Source organism: Papio anubis, chromosome 3 (assembly GCF_008728515.1).
Source record: "Papio anubis isolate 15944 chromosome 3, Panubis1.0, whole genome shotgun sequence".
Taxonomy (NCBI): domain Eukaryota; kingdom Metazoa; phylum Chordata; class Mammalia; order Primates; family Cercopithecidae; genus Papio; species Papio anubis.
In genome coordinates this window covers 115,365,581-115,381,433 of record NC_044978.1, presented here as the reverse complement: position 1 = coordinate 115,381,433, position 15,853 = coordinate 115,365,581, and the positions used below count along the sequence as shown (strand labels likewise).

General features: G+C 34.6%; 1 protein-coding gene across 6 annotated transcripts in view; it reads right to left on the bottom strand.

Moving 5' to 3' along the window:
• The window catches only part of SLC4A4 (solute carrier family 4 member 4), a 494,300-nt gene that overhangs the window by 13,177 nt on the left and 465,270 nt on the right, over positions 1 to 15,853 (bottom strand). For all 6 annotated transcript variants that reach the window (XM_031664484.1, XM_031664486.1, XM_031664485.1 and 3 more), the window contains 4 exons: positions 15,085 to 15,157; positions 7,578 to 7,646; positions 4,912 to 5,085; positions 2,516 to 2,677 (listed from right to left, as the gene is read on the bottom strand). In XM_031664484.1, the coding sequence (XP_031520344.1) occupies positions 2,516 to 2,677; positions 4,912 to 5,085; positions 7,578 to 7,646; positions 15,085 to 15,157 (478 nt within the window). The remainder of the gene's footprint in view (positions 1 to 2,515; positions 2,678 to 4,911; positions 5,086 to 7,577; positions 7,647 to 15,084; positions 15,158 to 15,853) is intronic.

The window sequence follows — 15,853 nt, the reverse complement described above, 5'->3', positions numbered from 1 at the left end:
TACCTAATGTAGATGACAGGTTGATATGTACAGCAAACCATCATGACACGTGTATACCTATGTAACAAACCTGCACGATCTGCACATGTATCCCAGAACTTAAAGTATAATAATAATGAAAAAGATGCCACATACACTTACCTTTATGAGAATGTCAAAAACAGTAAGTCATTACAGTATTTCAAACATTTTCCAAAATAATAGCACTTATAGATGGATGAGTTGGCAGCCAACCCTTAATCACAGCCTACCAGGCAGATTAAAAAATGACTGTGAGTGGCTCAAAATGTTGGTAAGCCATAATTTTTACTATTTGTGCTCATAAATATTATATTATAGCTATAACTCCCATGTCCCCACATAACTCCCTATATCCATGGGCCCCAAACCCTTTGACTAAGAAGTAAACTTAGGAGAACCACATTCCTAAGTGGAGCCCCTAAATAATGAGTTCAACACACAGAACGTACTGCACAGATGTACTCCAAATTGCCTAGCTGGATTCACTGCCTAGGAACAAATGTATATGTTTGTTTGCTTGTTTTGGAATGGGTAGGATGAAGAGGAAGAGGGAAAAAAACAAGTATGACACTTTGGCTTCAAGAAATCTGTCGGAAATGGTAAATATCAATAGAAAAATAACCACTTTAAATGAAATAGGATTTGTTGGAAATCATATCTAAGAATTGGAAGAACTTCTAAGGAGTTCTTTTGATCCAACTTTTGTCACTAGAGAGCAGTACATTTAAAACATTCTCCAAAGTTGATATTTTACTATTTTTTCTTAAAAATCATTAGAGAGGGGGATTCCATAATCCCTCACTTCATACGTTCATAATGTGTAATGAACTTTAAATCTGATGTCCATGTACATAAGTTGACATATTTATTTTGGACAAAATACTGCTTTAATTATTTTAATATTTCAGGCAGCCTTTTTTTTTTTTTTTTTGGTCTTGAGTGGTCCAGAAATTCATTTCAAATTTTAATTTCTATTAAATGTGTAAACACACCATTCTTTGGACTATTCCATCTTAATCCCTGTAGTTTAAACACATTCTTTTTCTGTCATCACTGGAAACAAAATCTATACACCTGTTCTCATTGTAGATGGACGATGACAGTCATAAAGCTCTTTTCACCTCTTTTTCTCTTTAGCTAAATGTGCCTCATGCATTAAGCCTTTTTCTTATTGAATCAATTTATGTGAAATCCAATTCTGTCTCTTGCCTTCTTTCACTGTACTATTTCCAAGTTCTACAAAAAGAATACAATCAGACAGCCTGACCAGTTGGAAATAACCGGAGAGGCCTGGATTTGAATTTTGGCTTTGCCATTATGGCTGTGTACAATTAGAAAAATGACTTAAATATACATGTCAAAGTCTCACCTTACATATTTACAATTTTATTTGTCAATCATACCTCAATAAAGTTTTAAAATTTTTACAAAATTTTAACATTTCTCAGTCTAAATTTCCTCATCTGTAAAATGGGAACAAAAATAAATACTGTGATTTATTGAGTCAATAAATTTATTGAGCTATTGAGACAATTAAGGATAAGGTATGCAATGATCAATCAAAGTTATCAAGTAGTAAGTAGAAACTAACAATTAACAATATTCCTACTTTAGAATGGGTAATGATGCACAAAAAATCGTTTGTGATACTGCACTGTGTGAAATCCAGAGCAAATTTTCAAATGGAAAACATTATTTTGGCAATCTTTTCAAAAGGCTACTGGAATAAGGTGTGTGCCTGTGTTAAAGTAAACAAATCCCAGTTTTTCTCCTAGCACTGATTACAGACCCTTACTGGAGAATCTGTATTTCTGTGAGCTGGTTTCCTAAAGAAAAAATTGAGCAAAATTTTACTTCTCAACTTAATCACCTAATTGGAGGAGGACCCTCTAGACTATGACACTAACCACTACAATTATGTAAAAAGACCCCAAACTCCAATTCCCTTTTCTTTATATTGAAGAGCTACAGAAAAATAATGCTAAATCATATTAGTATAAATATAATGCTATGATTAATATAACAGCATAGAACTTTGGTGGAGAGCCTCCTCAAATAGATTCATAGATTATACAAAGTGAGATCATCGACATCTATCCACATTAGGCTTAAAATTACATAAAATTGAGTTATTATCTCAAATACAAGCCCTGAATTATTAATAGAAACCAAATACATTTTATAGCATTACTAAGCAAACTTCCTTTATGAGATCAGAACTTTTTTAATGTGGTGGGTTTTAAATTTTTTTAGAAGTTATTATTAGTCATTATGTCATTATTAGGGTATTAATGGTTACAGAAAGACTTCAGAAAATATAAAAAACCAAAGAGAGAATATAAAGGGCAAAGGGATGTGAAATGAGTAATATACCACATGTCCAGATAAACATTCTTAGAACTCAGCCCTCCATTTCACATCAGGTATAAAAAGGCACAATTTTCACATTTGTTTCTTTAACTAGTTTTCCTTTGGAATTTGGAAAGTTCCTTACATCATCATTGTCACTGTCCAGACTTCCCTTCTTCTTTTTCTTTTTCTTCTCATCCTCTTTCTTTTTCTTGTCCTTTTCTGGAATGACATCATCGAGGAAGCTGAGGTCGTGCTGGGAGAAGAGGTAGTCCATGCCTTTTCTGACAGCTACAAGTGCCAAGATCTGAAAGAGCAAATATTAAAAGCATGGAAGAAACCATGTCAGATGAAGTCACAGCAAGCACAGATACTCTCCAATCAAAGTCCACAGAAACCTACTTTGTGTAAGGCTGGATAGAGTATGACAGACCTGATCTTGACGGTATGGACTTATACCAAGTGAACTCTCATAATTTTCTATATGGGAAAAGTTGTTTTATAAAAGTCTTAGTTGAAACTCACTTTGTTTTGTTCACTGAAATGCATGATCACATTCAATTAGAATTTTAATGTGAAAGGATTGTTTTTCAAAACCATTTCCTTCCATGTGAGATTTTAAATAAAATAATTAAAAGTTTAAAGTCACAAAATAGCTGACATATGATTTCTAAGTATTAAAAATTAAAACATTATAAAGGTTTTTAGCAATCAAGAAAACCTGTACGACACACAGAATACTGAGACATCTTCAAAGTATTCACAATGAGGTAGTATTTGAATATGCATAGACCATTTCATTCACTGGGCTACTTCAATCATCACCATTAACTGAATACTTAACATATCCCAGACACTATATTAAACTCTTAGGCAATATTATCTCATTTATTCTTCAAAACAAACCCCAAAAGTAGGTATTATTATTTCTGTCATACAGCTGAGGAAACGGAAGGTTAGAGACATTAAGTATGTTGTCCAAGATCCTCAATGTCTGTGAGGGAGATGAATCCAGATAATTGAATAATACAAAAGGCCCCAGTTGTCTGCTTCCAAAACAAATATTCTTGACCTGTGTATTTCTGGTTCTATGAATTGCTCTTGAAGAATAACTTCTGAAGGTATATTAAGATACTTCTGAAGGTAGAATTAAGATATCTTTATTCTACATTAAAATTAATATGCAGCAAGTTATAGGCATCCTGACTTGCTTCAAACTAAGCAGTTGTCTTTATCAGCATCATGCTCTCGATATGACAGTTTCCTCATCGCCTAGAGAAATAAATAACGTCTGTCCTAACTTCTATTACAGAATTATTTTGTGACCAAATAAAAGTTCTGAAAAGACAAAAACACTTTAGAAAAGTAAAGCATTTTAAAATTATTATTTAGCACAAGGAAAAAGTGATTTATTGGATATAATTCAAATGTATCCTGCTCTAGCTTCAATTTTCTTGGTTTCATCAAAATTTGTAGGTAGGCAGATAACACTAATAGGTAAATCTGAGTGTTTCTCATACTCAGTGTGCTTTTCAGTAAGTTAATATAGTTTTTTTTTAAAAAAAAAAAAGGAAAGAAAGACATAAGGCACCATTAAGAAAAAAAAATCTGACCTAACAAATATGACTAGTATTTAATATCCATTTTTTCTTGCATCCTTGGGAGAAAAAAAATTTCAAACAAATACAAAAAATAAAATAATAATCTTGGCTAAGAGTAAGAGGATTTTTATAAAAATAAAATGTGGTAAGTGTAGGAAAATTCTGTTTTCAAACCTGCGGGGGAGATAAAACAGACTCGAGGCTCCCTTTGTAACTTGTTTTAAGCGTACATAAATGCATTTTCTTGTAAGAAGTAAAGAGTTATGGTAAAGTATAAAATGCAATAATGAAGCCAAATACAAAACTTCTTTTTCTCTTCTTTCACTTGTGACTCAGAGTGAAACATTAGTTGCTTTACCTTGTTTCTCATCATATTATGACAAGGATAGAGAGTCCCACCTTATCTTTAAACTTAGCATTATGCAAACCACAAGAAATGTAAAAAGTGAACTTCTCACTCCATTTCTTCTAATGTACTGGATGAGTTCTCACAAGTTGCCAAGCACTTCTTCATTAGTTGAACTGAAATGTCCTACACTCTTACTTAGATTAATTCTATTGTACAACATTTAAAAAGTAATTAACATGCACTGGTGTTTACTATGTGTCAGGCATTGTGCTACATGTTTGATAGTCATTTTTGATGCTCAGAAAAACAACAATGCAACCCCCATTTTACTGATGAAGTAATAGTAGTTCAAAGAAGTTTACTGATGAGCATGAACCAGGGCCAGTATATGAACTCAGGTGAGCCTGATTCTAAGGTCCATCCTAGACAACCATAAACATGGGAAATGTAAATTACAACTGATCAAAGTGATGAGGTCAAAGCTGGAAAAATTTGGAACAATACATAAAAGACATGTGAGTCTTCCATATAACAATAACCACATGATACCCATATAATCTCACAGGTACATTCAATTAAAGGAATCCCTACCATTACTGGAAAAATGATAGCAGCCACCGTTGACTTGAGGATCCAAAGCAGGGCCAGACACAACACCTGCAGGAAAGTGAACAGGTGGACTCTGCGCAGGGGAACATGACGCAGGTAGATAAAGTCAGGCTGATGCTTCAGAGGCATCAGAAGCAGCTTCAGACGATCCATGAACTGGGGAGGAAAGAGGAAGGGAGTCCAAATGTATTACTGCATTACATTTCCACTATGCCTAACTAATCATTACTGATTTATATTCCATAATTTAGGCAAGCAACGTCCTTTTCAGAGGACAAAGGAATGCAGAAATTTAGTCAAGCACACTAAAGCACAAGTCTTCAAATCTTTGTCATTATATTGTGGGAATGTTATGTAGATGTGTAAGAAAAAGTGGCCACTAAAGAATAAAGTCACAAAGCAAAACATAAATTCTAGGAGCTCATCTCCTAATTTCTATTTTTACTCTCTGAGTCTCAGGAAAGAGGATCTTTTGCCTATTTTAGTAATAATATGCTGAAGGAAGCCGTCTAACTCATGTATCTTACTCTGCCTCAGTTGTCTTATCTCAAAAAAGAGGAGATGATACTATGCATCATATATTAACACATTTCAGGAATGTTTTAAGGATATAAAGGAAGTATTCAACTTAAAAATGGGAATACATTATGTTTTCATAAATTCCATATTATTTATCTGAGTGGCATACCTTGACTAATACACTCAGCAATCTATCACCATTTCTTTTCAGAGAAAAGCTATATGAATACTACAGTGAGTTTCAGGGTCAACATCTGAACCTAAGAGAGGCTATCGTATGGTCATGTATAAACAGCTATTGAAATAACTACTGAGCATCTGTGTGCCAGGTGCTGTGCTTCAAAGAATAACTGCCAAATTGACCTTGCCAGTGACAAACGGGAAGATATTCAAGAACCTATCACAGGATCTTTCAATGAAAGATGCTCAGTAAATAGCTATTGAATTGAATAATCATGCAATACGAACTCTGAAATAATATCTCTATTTTCTTTCTGGAGGGAAAGAAGTGCAAAAGTAAATTAGACTATCACAATCTTCTCTAGTGATATCTTACTTAAAGGGTTTTCTTTTTCCCTCTAGAATTATTTTTGACTGGTGAGGACCTTCTCATTTATAAAGTTTGGGTTACAAAATTTCTTTACAAATTACAAAATTTGCTAAATCAAATCTCACCAAAAAGGTCTAAACAAGGGAGAATCGAGAAAGAAAGAGAAAAGCCATTAGAGGCAACAGCATTGCAGAATTTAAGAAACCTACTAGCTAGACCCTGGCTGTTTTTCCCCATCATTACTATGTGGTTGATGTTTTCTTCTTTTCAATTAAATAAACATGCACTGAGTTTCAAACAATAAAGCCCCTAAAACACATAGAATTAAACTTCTGATCTAGACCAGGTCATCAAGGACAAACAAAAATAAGAACTATTCGTCTGCGGGCCATTTCTGTTTCATATTTTTCCATTTTGGAAAATAAAGAATTTTTACAATGGCAGGTAAAAATAAGATATTTTTACAAATTTATACTTCTCAAAAGTTTCATGAGCACAAATAAACTCACATTCATCTAGCCCAGTCTATGAAGAACCACCTTGTATTTTGTAACCAATATCCAAAAGATGATGAACTCTACTCAGCAGACCTAAACAGAGAAAAGTAAAGTAGCCTTTTCTCTCTTTGGTGGTCTGGCCGCTTGCCCAGTTCTATCTGACTTTAAAACCAAATTAATCTGAATTTGATAAGCAAAAGCAAAGACTATTTTGAAGGGGTTCAAATAAATTCTTAGGATGTTCACAGGACACGCAGTCTTTTCCCATTAAAATGTTACTAAGTGCTAAATAAAGCGACAGTTAACAAGGTGCCAGAAAACAGCATAAGTACTTCCAGTTTCCTGGTGCCAATTAAATTAAAACCCAACTGAAAGACAAAGTCCCTTACAAAGTTTTCCCTAATGATTTTTTTTTTTTTTTAAAGAGACAGGTTCTCACTATGTTGTTGAGGCTGGACTAAAACTCAGGTTCAAGTGAACCTTTCACCCCAGCCTCCCAAGTAGCTGAGACTAAAAGTGCACACCACCGTGCCCAGCTGATAATGATTTTATTAAAAGTGTGTCAGTTTTCCCAAAGTTACGAATAGCTAAAGTTTTCAACAAAAGCAATACATCAACCACATTGACTTTATTCTTTGGTTGGTAAAAACCTTTTGATTATTGATCATAGCCATGTGAAAAGCAAATCAATACCCTGTTCTTAGTATACAGTTAAGGCAAATGGATAAATACTATCTTGAAGACACACAGAAAGGGTTAGGTATCCTTCCTGAGACAGTAAAAAGGAGATAAAGATGGGTAAGGGGGAGGAAAAGAAAGATTATAGCCTCTCGCTTTCTTGGTTAAATGACTTTTAACAGCCTATTTCAACAATGGGTATGTATGGTAACATTTGCTAATACTGGCTAACTTGTCGATTAAACCAGAAATGAAACGCAGGTGAATGGTGAAGTAGAAAATAAATGCATTTTACAAACTCAGCAGTTAATAAGGATTAGCACTTTTCTTCAAAGATCTGTTACTGGACTATTCTTATTACTAGAAAAACACGACTGTACTTACATTGCTGTTCAAAAACTTACCTGCACACCATTAAGGGATGCTACTCCCATATACAGGAACACACCATAGAGTACAGGCATGGGTATAAACTAGAAAGAAAAAAAATTGGATAAAAGTTAAAAACGATAATAAGAAAAAAGAGGAATCATTTAAATGAAGGCTAAATCTAAAACTAAAATATAGGATAGAATAACATAGTGACCTCTAACTAGTATGCTTTACTAGTCAATTGATGAACTTCTAAACTCTTTGTAAGAGAAATAAATGAAGAAGGGTAAAAAGGACTTTCAATTTTCATTGGATGCTTGTTTTTTTAGTGAGCATGCATGACCTTACTAATAACTTTTTTTAATTAATGGAGGAAAAGTTCTGTTTCCCTTTACCCTGAAAAGGAATGACTATGTAAACCAGAAGCTTATATGGACTGTGAGGTAGACAGAAATAGAGGTATTAATAGATGGTTGCCTCACTCTTGAGATCAAGTTCCTTTCAATATAGTTTGTTAATTTTTGTCCTTAATAATTTTTGCCATATCATCTATCAGCTTGGTATATATATGCCTCTTTCAATAAAAAAAAACATCAAAAGACTGTCCCCTCACTTCCTGCGAATATTATGAGAACTAACTAAAAAGAACACTGCTTGAAAGGACCCAGGAGCACCTGGAAGCAATTAATTACACACATGGATTAATACACATCTTTTAAAACTGAATTAATACCTTTTCATGCATTAACTAGCAAAAATATTTTATATTAATACAAAGTGTTTTAACACGAAGTGATGACTGTAAACTGTATCTATTCCTAGACCTTTGAAATGTCCCTAGTACTGAGGAAACCAAGCAAATCAAAGACGATTCTGTTTCTGGGAAGTCTTCCATTTGAAAAACAAAAGGTTCTCAACCTTAGAATTTGAAAAGAAGTTCAAGTAATTTCAGGATTTTTCAAAGCTAAAATACTAAAACCGCAAGTCAATTAAGGCCAATCTTACCAAATCCACATAAAGGAGGCTGTTGTAACCAGAAAACATAGTATGGCTTTAGAGTAATTTTAAAAATACTGCACGTACTAAGCACAATTTCTATCAGCCTCTCCTTGTGATTGTCTAAAGTAGTTCCGTATCTGAGACTCTTTGGCCACTATTCGAGAATGAGTAAATTCTAAAATGTGTAACAAATATTTCCAATTTTTGTTGGTTAGCCATAGGGATGCTTAAATTTATGTGAAATAAATATATATATATATATACACACACACACACACACACACACATAAAATCAAATGCTTCTTCAAAAAAAGACTAACAATTCTAATGTAGCTAATTTTGCTCTTCATGTCAGAAAAAAATCAAAGTGACATAGAATGTTGATGGGGGTAGGAGGGATGATGTTCCTGCTGGGGAAGCTGTAATACCTAACAGTCACCACAAAGAGGTGAACACATCACACTCAAGCCGCTTTTATTTCTGACACATGCCTTCATTTCTTTTGCAATGTGCATGTTTCTATTCCTTGTGATTCTTGTGTGTAAATGTACCATAAAGTAAAAAAATAAAACTAAGAGAAGGATCATTTCATAGCTTTGATTCATTTGTTAAACATCTTCCATTTTTCTTGTCCTTTCATTTGTAATTTGGTGGGTAGTGGGGGTGGGGCCGCTGGAAGGAAAGAAAAGTAAGAAGGGAAAAGAGAAGTATAGTTCAACCATAGAAAACTAGTTAGAATTCCTGCAGTAGTTACTTTTTAATCTGGGTAAAGCATTTGTCTAGCTTGAAAGAAAGCTACCACAAAGGGACCATCCCTGGCCTCATCCCCACCCCTCAGCTAGGCTTAGCTAAATGTTTTTTCTAATGTGGTTCTAATGTCAAAGTGAAGGACACTTTTGCCTTGGTGCTTAGGTCCATTCTCTGTGAATTTATGATTACAGATATCACCAAATCTACAACAAAATAAAGTCAGAAGGTGTCAGTAACACAGAATGGCATGGGTTGTGGGTAGAAAAATAGCTTTAGATAGGAAGATGTTTTTTAAACGGTTATTCTTTGTCGAAAAGGAAATAATACATATAAAGAAAGCTATTAAGTTGACTTTGGGCCAATTTCAAAGTCATAAAAATATATCTTTTGAAATTTGCTATTTTCCTTATGATAATGCAACACCTCATTAAAAATCTTCCAGTATGGAAACTTTGATGAAACTTGACAGAATTATTGGGTTAGAGGATACTTTTTATTGGATTTAGTTCATGAGTCACAGGAGGTCAGTCTTTAAAAATTCATCACAAAATAATCATTTCTTGTAATAGAAATTTCTCAAAGGAGGAAAGAGAAGATGCATTTTAAGAAGATGGAACTCCATCTTAAGTTAAACCAGTATAATTTACATAGTAATAATAGATAGATATTTTTACAAAGCAAGACAGGAATAATTAAAACATAAACAGCACAAAGCATACCAGGCTTACAGGCATATCAAGAATTGCCAAATGATAAAATTATGTAAAGGAAATTTTATAGATAACCAATCATACCCAGAAATCACAAAAGTAAATTATAAATAAGATTACCATACATGAAATCAAGTATTGCTCCTACAAGCTGATGGAATAATTGAGATAAAATCAAAATAGCAGTTAACATATTCAGACCATGTCACCAAATTTTTCAAATTCTGGTGAACACAGTTCTACTCTTTCTCACTTATACCTCCCTTTGATGTGCTGATAGTATTTGAATATTCCCAGAAGAGTCAACGAGAAAGGGTAAATTTTAAAATAAGGGTAGAGAGCAGTTGTGCAACCAGAATTAGGTAGGACAGTGAGATCTTCTAGCAGAGTAATGGTCACTAGGTGTGTGTGTGTGCGCGCACGCGTGCACGCGTATGTGTGCGTGTGTGTGTGCGCACACATGTGAATGTACAACCCAGAATGAGATCCTGATTAAGAGCATGGGCACACAAGTCAGACAGGCCTACTTTCAAATTCTGGCCCTACCACTTCTGTAACATTGAGAAAATTATTAACTTTTCTTATCCTCAGTATTCTCATTCAAAGAGGGTATGATAAAGACCATATCACATAAAATATGTAGTCCAGGGCCTGGTTCTGAATAGATGATAAATGATAAAGGGGTTATTAATGTCATAATCGTCACGAGGACCTGACTGGCAAGTTGAGAAGCCTGCAATTGCCCAGCAGAACTCTCTTTGGTCCTGAGTGGTCAGGGTGGAAAATGGCAGGAGTACAGACCACAAAAATGGTTGCAAAGGTCAGACTCAAAGCCCTGGTTTTATTTAAGTTCTATTACATTGCCCTTTCAGCAATGACAACTATATTCAGAAACATGTTATTCAAATAATATCCTAATTCCCTTAAATCTTGACAATCTAAGCTGATAAGGAAGTACTGACTTGCAATCTGGTTTCTAGTCATTGAAGAAACTGGAATGAGGTATGATGAGGAGTTTGTGAAAATGCTGTATTTATCTGCACACGAGAGGATTAGAAGTTGGATCAAAGAAGCTGGAGAAGATCATCTCATGGAAAATGAAAGTGAATGAGTTCTTTGAGAGCAAGTACTATGTTTTCTTTTAAATGGTTGTAAACCCTGAGGGTTATGAGATTGGCTTTCATGTCAGAACTGCCTGAATTCACATTTTCTCTCTATTATTTATGAACTTTGTGACCTGGTAAGTCATTAATAAATTTTCTTATCTGTAAAATAGAGACAAATTTTTTGTAGGTGTCATTCATTGAAGGACTAAATTTTAAAAATCTGTGCTGAGCCCTTAATCAAATGCCAAGCTCAATAAATGGCAGCTACTATTATCATCATCATCATCATCACCATCACCATCATCTCCACCATTTTGCTTTATTTCCCTGGCACTGAACAAACAGACATATTGTGGCATATTGTAGAAGCTCAACAAACATTTTCCAAATACAAATTAAATGCTCTCCTGATTTTAGAACACTAAACAAATATTAAAGATAAATTTGACTACTCCTAATTAACTTGAAATAAACTATTTCAAGCAAGGGCAACAAAAGTAGCAGTGAACTTCACTTGATTCTTATTTCTTCAGACTTGCCAGAAAAATGGGAAAAGTAAGCGCAAGGAAGTGCCTTTCATCTTTTTGATGCTCTTTAGCCTCCTCTGGTTTCCCCATACAGAATATTCACTTACCAGGCAATATTTCTGTTGCAGAAACACAGAACTAAGCTGTTTAACCAGCTATGGACGCCAGTTATTCTTCCTTCCCAACAGTTCAGTACCGAATCAGCTGTTACATTCAGTGCTTTGAGGCATGTATGACTGTTGCTGGCTAGGGTCAATGGGGTATCCTCGTGAACCTAAAATTGTAATTCCTTACATTCTTCTACATAAAAAAGCTCGGCAAACAGATCAAAATAAAAAATGAAAAACTTCATGTTCAAAGTAAGCTTGCATAAACAGGCAGGGGAAACAACTTGCTACACTGCTTAATGCATGAAAGAAAATTACTAGGATCATCTGAGACCATCAAACTTGTGAGGGAGGTATGGAGTTTGCAGAAATGGTGTTGAGCCATTTCATTTTAAAAAGTAAAAGTAACACATTTCTCTTTTCCCATTCATTTGATCTGCCCTTTCAAAGACAGACTCTTAAGTAAAATTATTCTCTTAAGTTGTCCTCTAGTTCTCTTAAAAAACACATAGTCACAAAGGGGAGGAAAAAAGGTTCCCTACTCCAGCATAACCCCTGACACCACTTTCTGTGTGAATTCTACGGTTAATTGTTAATCTTGACTCTTACTTAGTCATAACTTAGGTTTTAGTTAAACTGTACCCTCAATATCTGCTTCTTCCTGTATTGACTTTTCAAATGAGCTAACAAGGGATTTGTGATAAACGCACATAACTTACCAAACCTCAGTGGTACATGATCTGAAAGTAGCTGACTTTATCAGGAGTTGTGATTCCAGAAGGAATAGCCTAACTTACTGAAGTAAGGGATCACAACTGGGAATCCTTATTTTATTCTTGTTGTTTTTAAGTATAGGTTTTGTACAGTATGCTATAAACTATGTTGCCAAAACAATTTCATTTCCCACCTTTTGGGGAAAACCTTGCTTAACAAAAACGTTTGCTGGACTGCATTTTTCATTTATTCTTACAATGTCTCTTTGGGTTAACGCAAAATTGCCAGGTGGAAATAGTCACAATCATGGACACTAGCAGCTGAATGAGGGTGAGCCCAGGTATGGGTTAATTAAGGAAGGTCAAAGGAAAAGAAAGCTCCTGCTCACTGATCTTTTACAGCTCTCTGCCTTGCCTTCTTTCTCTGCATTCTAATCTCTTTCTGTAAATACTAAGGCACTTTGCCTATCAGGGGTGAAAAGAATCATTGTAAAGAACAAAAGAACTTTCAGCTTTAACTCCTCTGCAGCCATATTTGGGTGCAGGGTGAGAAAATGGTTAGGAAGAGGCATTGTTGAAAATGTAAGTCTTGCATCTCTCCTAAAAATAGTAATTATACAGTTTCTGTTCTCTGTGTCCCCTTGGAATCATCCATGATTACTCAACTGTCAGATTCTCTAGGAATAAAGCCAATCTGCTATAACGTATACACACAAAAGGAACTTTTAAACACATCTGACTTTTTTGAATTACGATTTTATACTGTATTAATGAAAAGAAATACTATAAAAATAAAAGAAAAATGGGGGACGTGATGAGTAAATTAGAACTGATGATAAGATTTCTGCCCATTTCTCCCTCATCAGTGACTGAGCACAAAGAGAGCTCATAAAAGAAACTCCGCAGCTGCTCGAAGTGAGCCCACCTTCAAGGAACCCACAGGGAAAATTCATTTCTAGGAGAGCCTCTCACAACATGGGTTCATAATTGTCTGCAATGAACTCTCTAAAAATGATCTCACTGGATGAGGTTCCATTGCTTAAAAGGTAACGCTGTCATTAGGCTTTCCACCAGCTGATGTGCTGGTGCCTATAGGATAACGGAGGAACATAAAGCATTTGGCAGCAGATTCGATGCTGTGAAAGTCACCACACCTTCACACCTATCCCATAACTTGCTTTGCACTGGCAAAGGTGACAAAAGGTTTCCCTCTGTCCCTGCAGAACATAAGCTCTGTACTCTTTTTAAGGCCCTCTGTACCTAGTCAGAAACAACTTTTCTGAGGTTATTTTTAATCTTAACGTCTTGTGTAAGATGAGATACATATTCCTCATGAATCCAGTCAGAAATTAATTAAACCAGTTAATTGACATTGTGGAAACCAAGGAAAAAAGATGAATAATTACATATTTTAACTGTTTAACAAGTATTTTGTGCACACAGTCTAAACCCCCTGAAGGCCATCTTAGTCTTATTTATAGGTCAAAGATATTACAGTTCCACTTGCCTCAACTGCATCTGATTGGCAACGGACATAAAATTTGCTAATTTTAGAGAAACAGAGGGCTTTTGCTTTTCACTTTTTGTACTTCTATATTGTTTGAATTCTTCAGAAGATTGTACTGCTCCACTACTTATGTAATTAAATGAACATTTTAAAAGTCTTTAAAATTAAAATTGTTTAAAAATAAACATTTTAAGAGAAAATTTGTTAGGATATCATTAGCAGTGGTTGTTTATAGCTGTTAGGTCCACGGGTGACTTTCATGCTTTGTACTGTGGTACAAAGCATAAGATACAAATTATCAATAATTCACAAGCATGTTTATATGATTGAAAAAAATAAAATGTTTGCATCACAGAAGAAAACTGGAAGCTTCATGAAGAGGTATACACTAACTTTCATTAGTTTTTTTTCCTACTTCTTAATAGGTTTTCACATACAGTTTCCATTTATCTATCTAGGCAGATATCCAACCCATTAATAAACCTATATATTGACTCCTAATTTTCTAAACAAGCTATATCATAGAATTTTTCTTCTTCAAAAGTTCATTTCTAAAGCTTTCTAATTATGAGTCAGTAATTTTACTCTGATTCACCTTTGTGAATTATGAGGTCATCTGATTCAAATAAAATAGAAACAAAGTAATAATTAACAATAGTCGAAAAATTTCAAAATGGTCATCCTGCATCACTCATGTTATTTAGGAGTCTAATGAGGGAAGAGGGACAAGATTTGGATACAAGCAAATGGAAGGTGATAGAAGAAAGAATGTATAAAAGATAAGGAGAATAAAAAATATCTGTGTGGAGGAGGGGGATAAGATCAGTCTAATTCAATTGCATGAAACTGTTTTCACAGATCAGAAAGTTTGGATATTGTTAATTTAATACAGTTCAATCAAGTAACTGCAAAACTAAGGATAAGGGAGGGGATGAAAGACTGAGAAGGAAATCAAGACAAAAGCTATTTAAAGCCCTCTTTCTACTTGACCCCTGCTTCAGTGTGTTACAGAACTGATGAGAATCTTGCAAATATCTCATAAGGAATTTCACTCTTCACATGTCCAATTATATGTCAGTGTTCTGAGAAGAAGGAAGAGATGAATGTTTCACATATTTACCTTCAAGATGGGAGCCATAAAGACTGACAGACCAGTCAGAATAAACACAAGGGTTCCAGTGACTCTTTGTTCCCTGAAACCAAATCAAAAGATTACCAATCTACCTCTTGTCTTCATAAACATGCGCTTGTCTTTTCACTTTCAAAAAAAAACCAACTACACATTGACAAAATCAGTGTTTGGCTAAAGCAATAAAGGTGTTGGTATCATGTAATTAGTACCTCAAGGATGGTGTATAAACTCAACATAACTATTAAAAAAAATCTTAAAGTGATTGCAATATGTGATTTGAATTCATGAAGAAAGAAGTAATCCTGTTAAATCTTTTGCTCCTTTTAGAATCAAGAAAGAAAAATCACTTGCTCTTGGTCCATCAGTTACTGGCCTCTTTGAAGACCTTATTTTTTAAAGCAATTTATCCTCTTGTGTAATTACCCTTACACCTTCTTTCATAGGAGACAGATATTACATTGTCCCATATTCTAATTAACAAACAGCTCAAGGAAATTTCATTAGCACAATAAATCACATCAGTCTAATTTCCAAATCTACAACAACAAAAGTACTTTTCAACAAATATAATTCCCATCCTACACCCCCTCCCCCACCCCCCAAAAAAGAATCACCCACTGTTTTGGCGTGGGAAACGATGGCTCTGTCATGTGAGCTACCCAAGCACTTACAAGCAGAGTTTGCAGTAAAAAGTGCTCAGCAGAGTATACAAACCTTCTACTCCTGTCCTTCACAGCTACCCAAATTGACCAGTTGG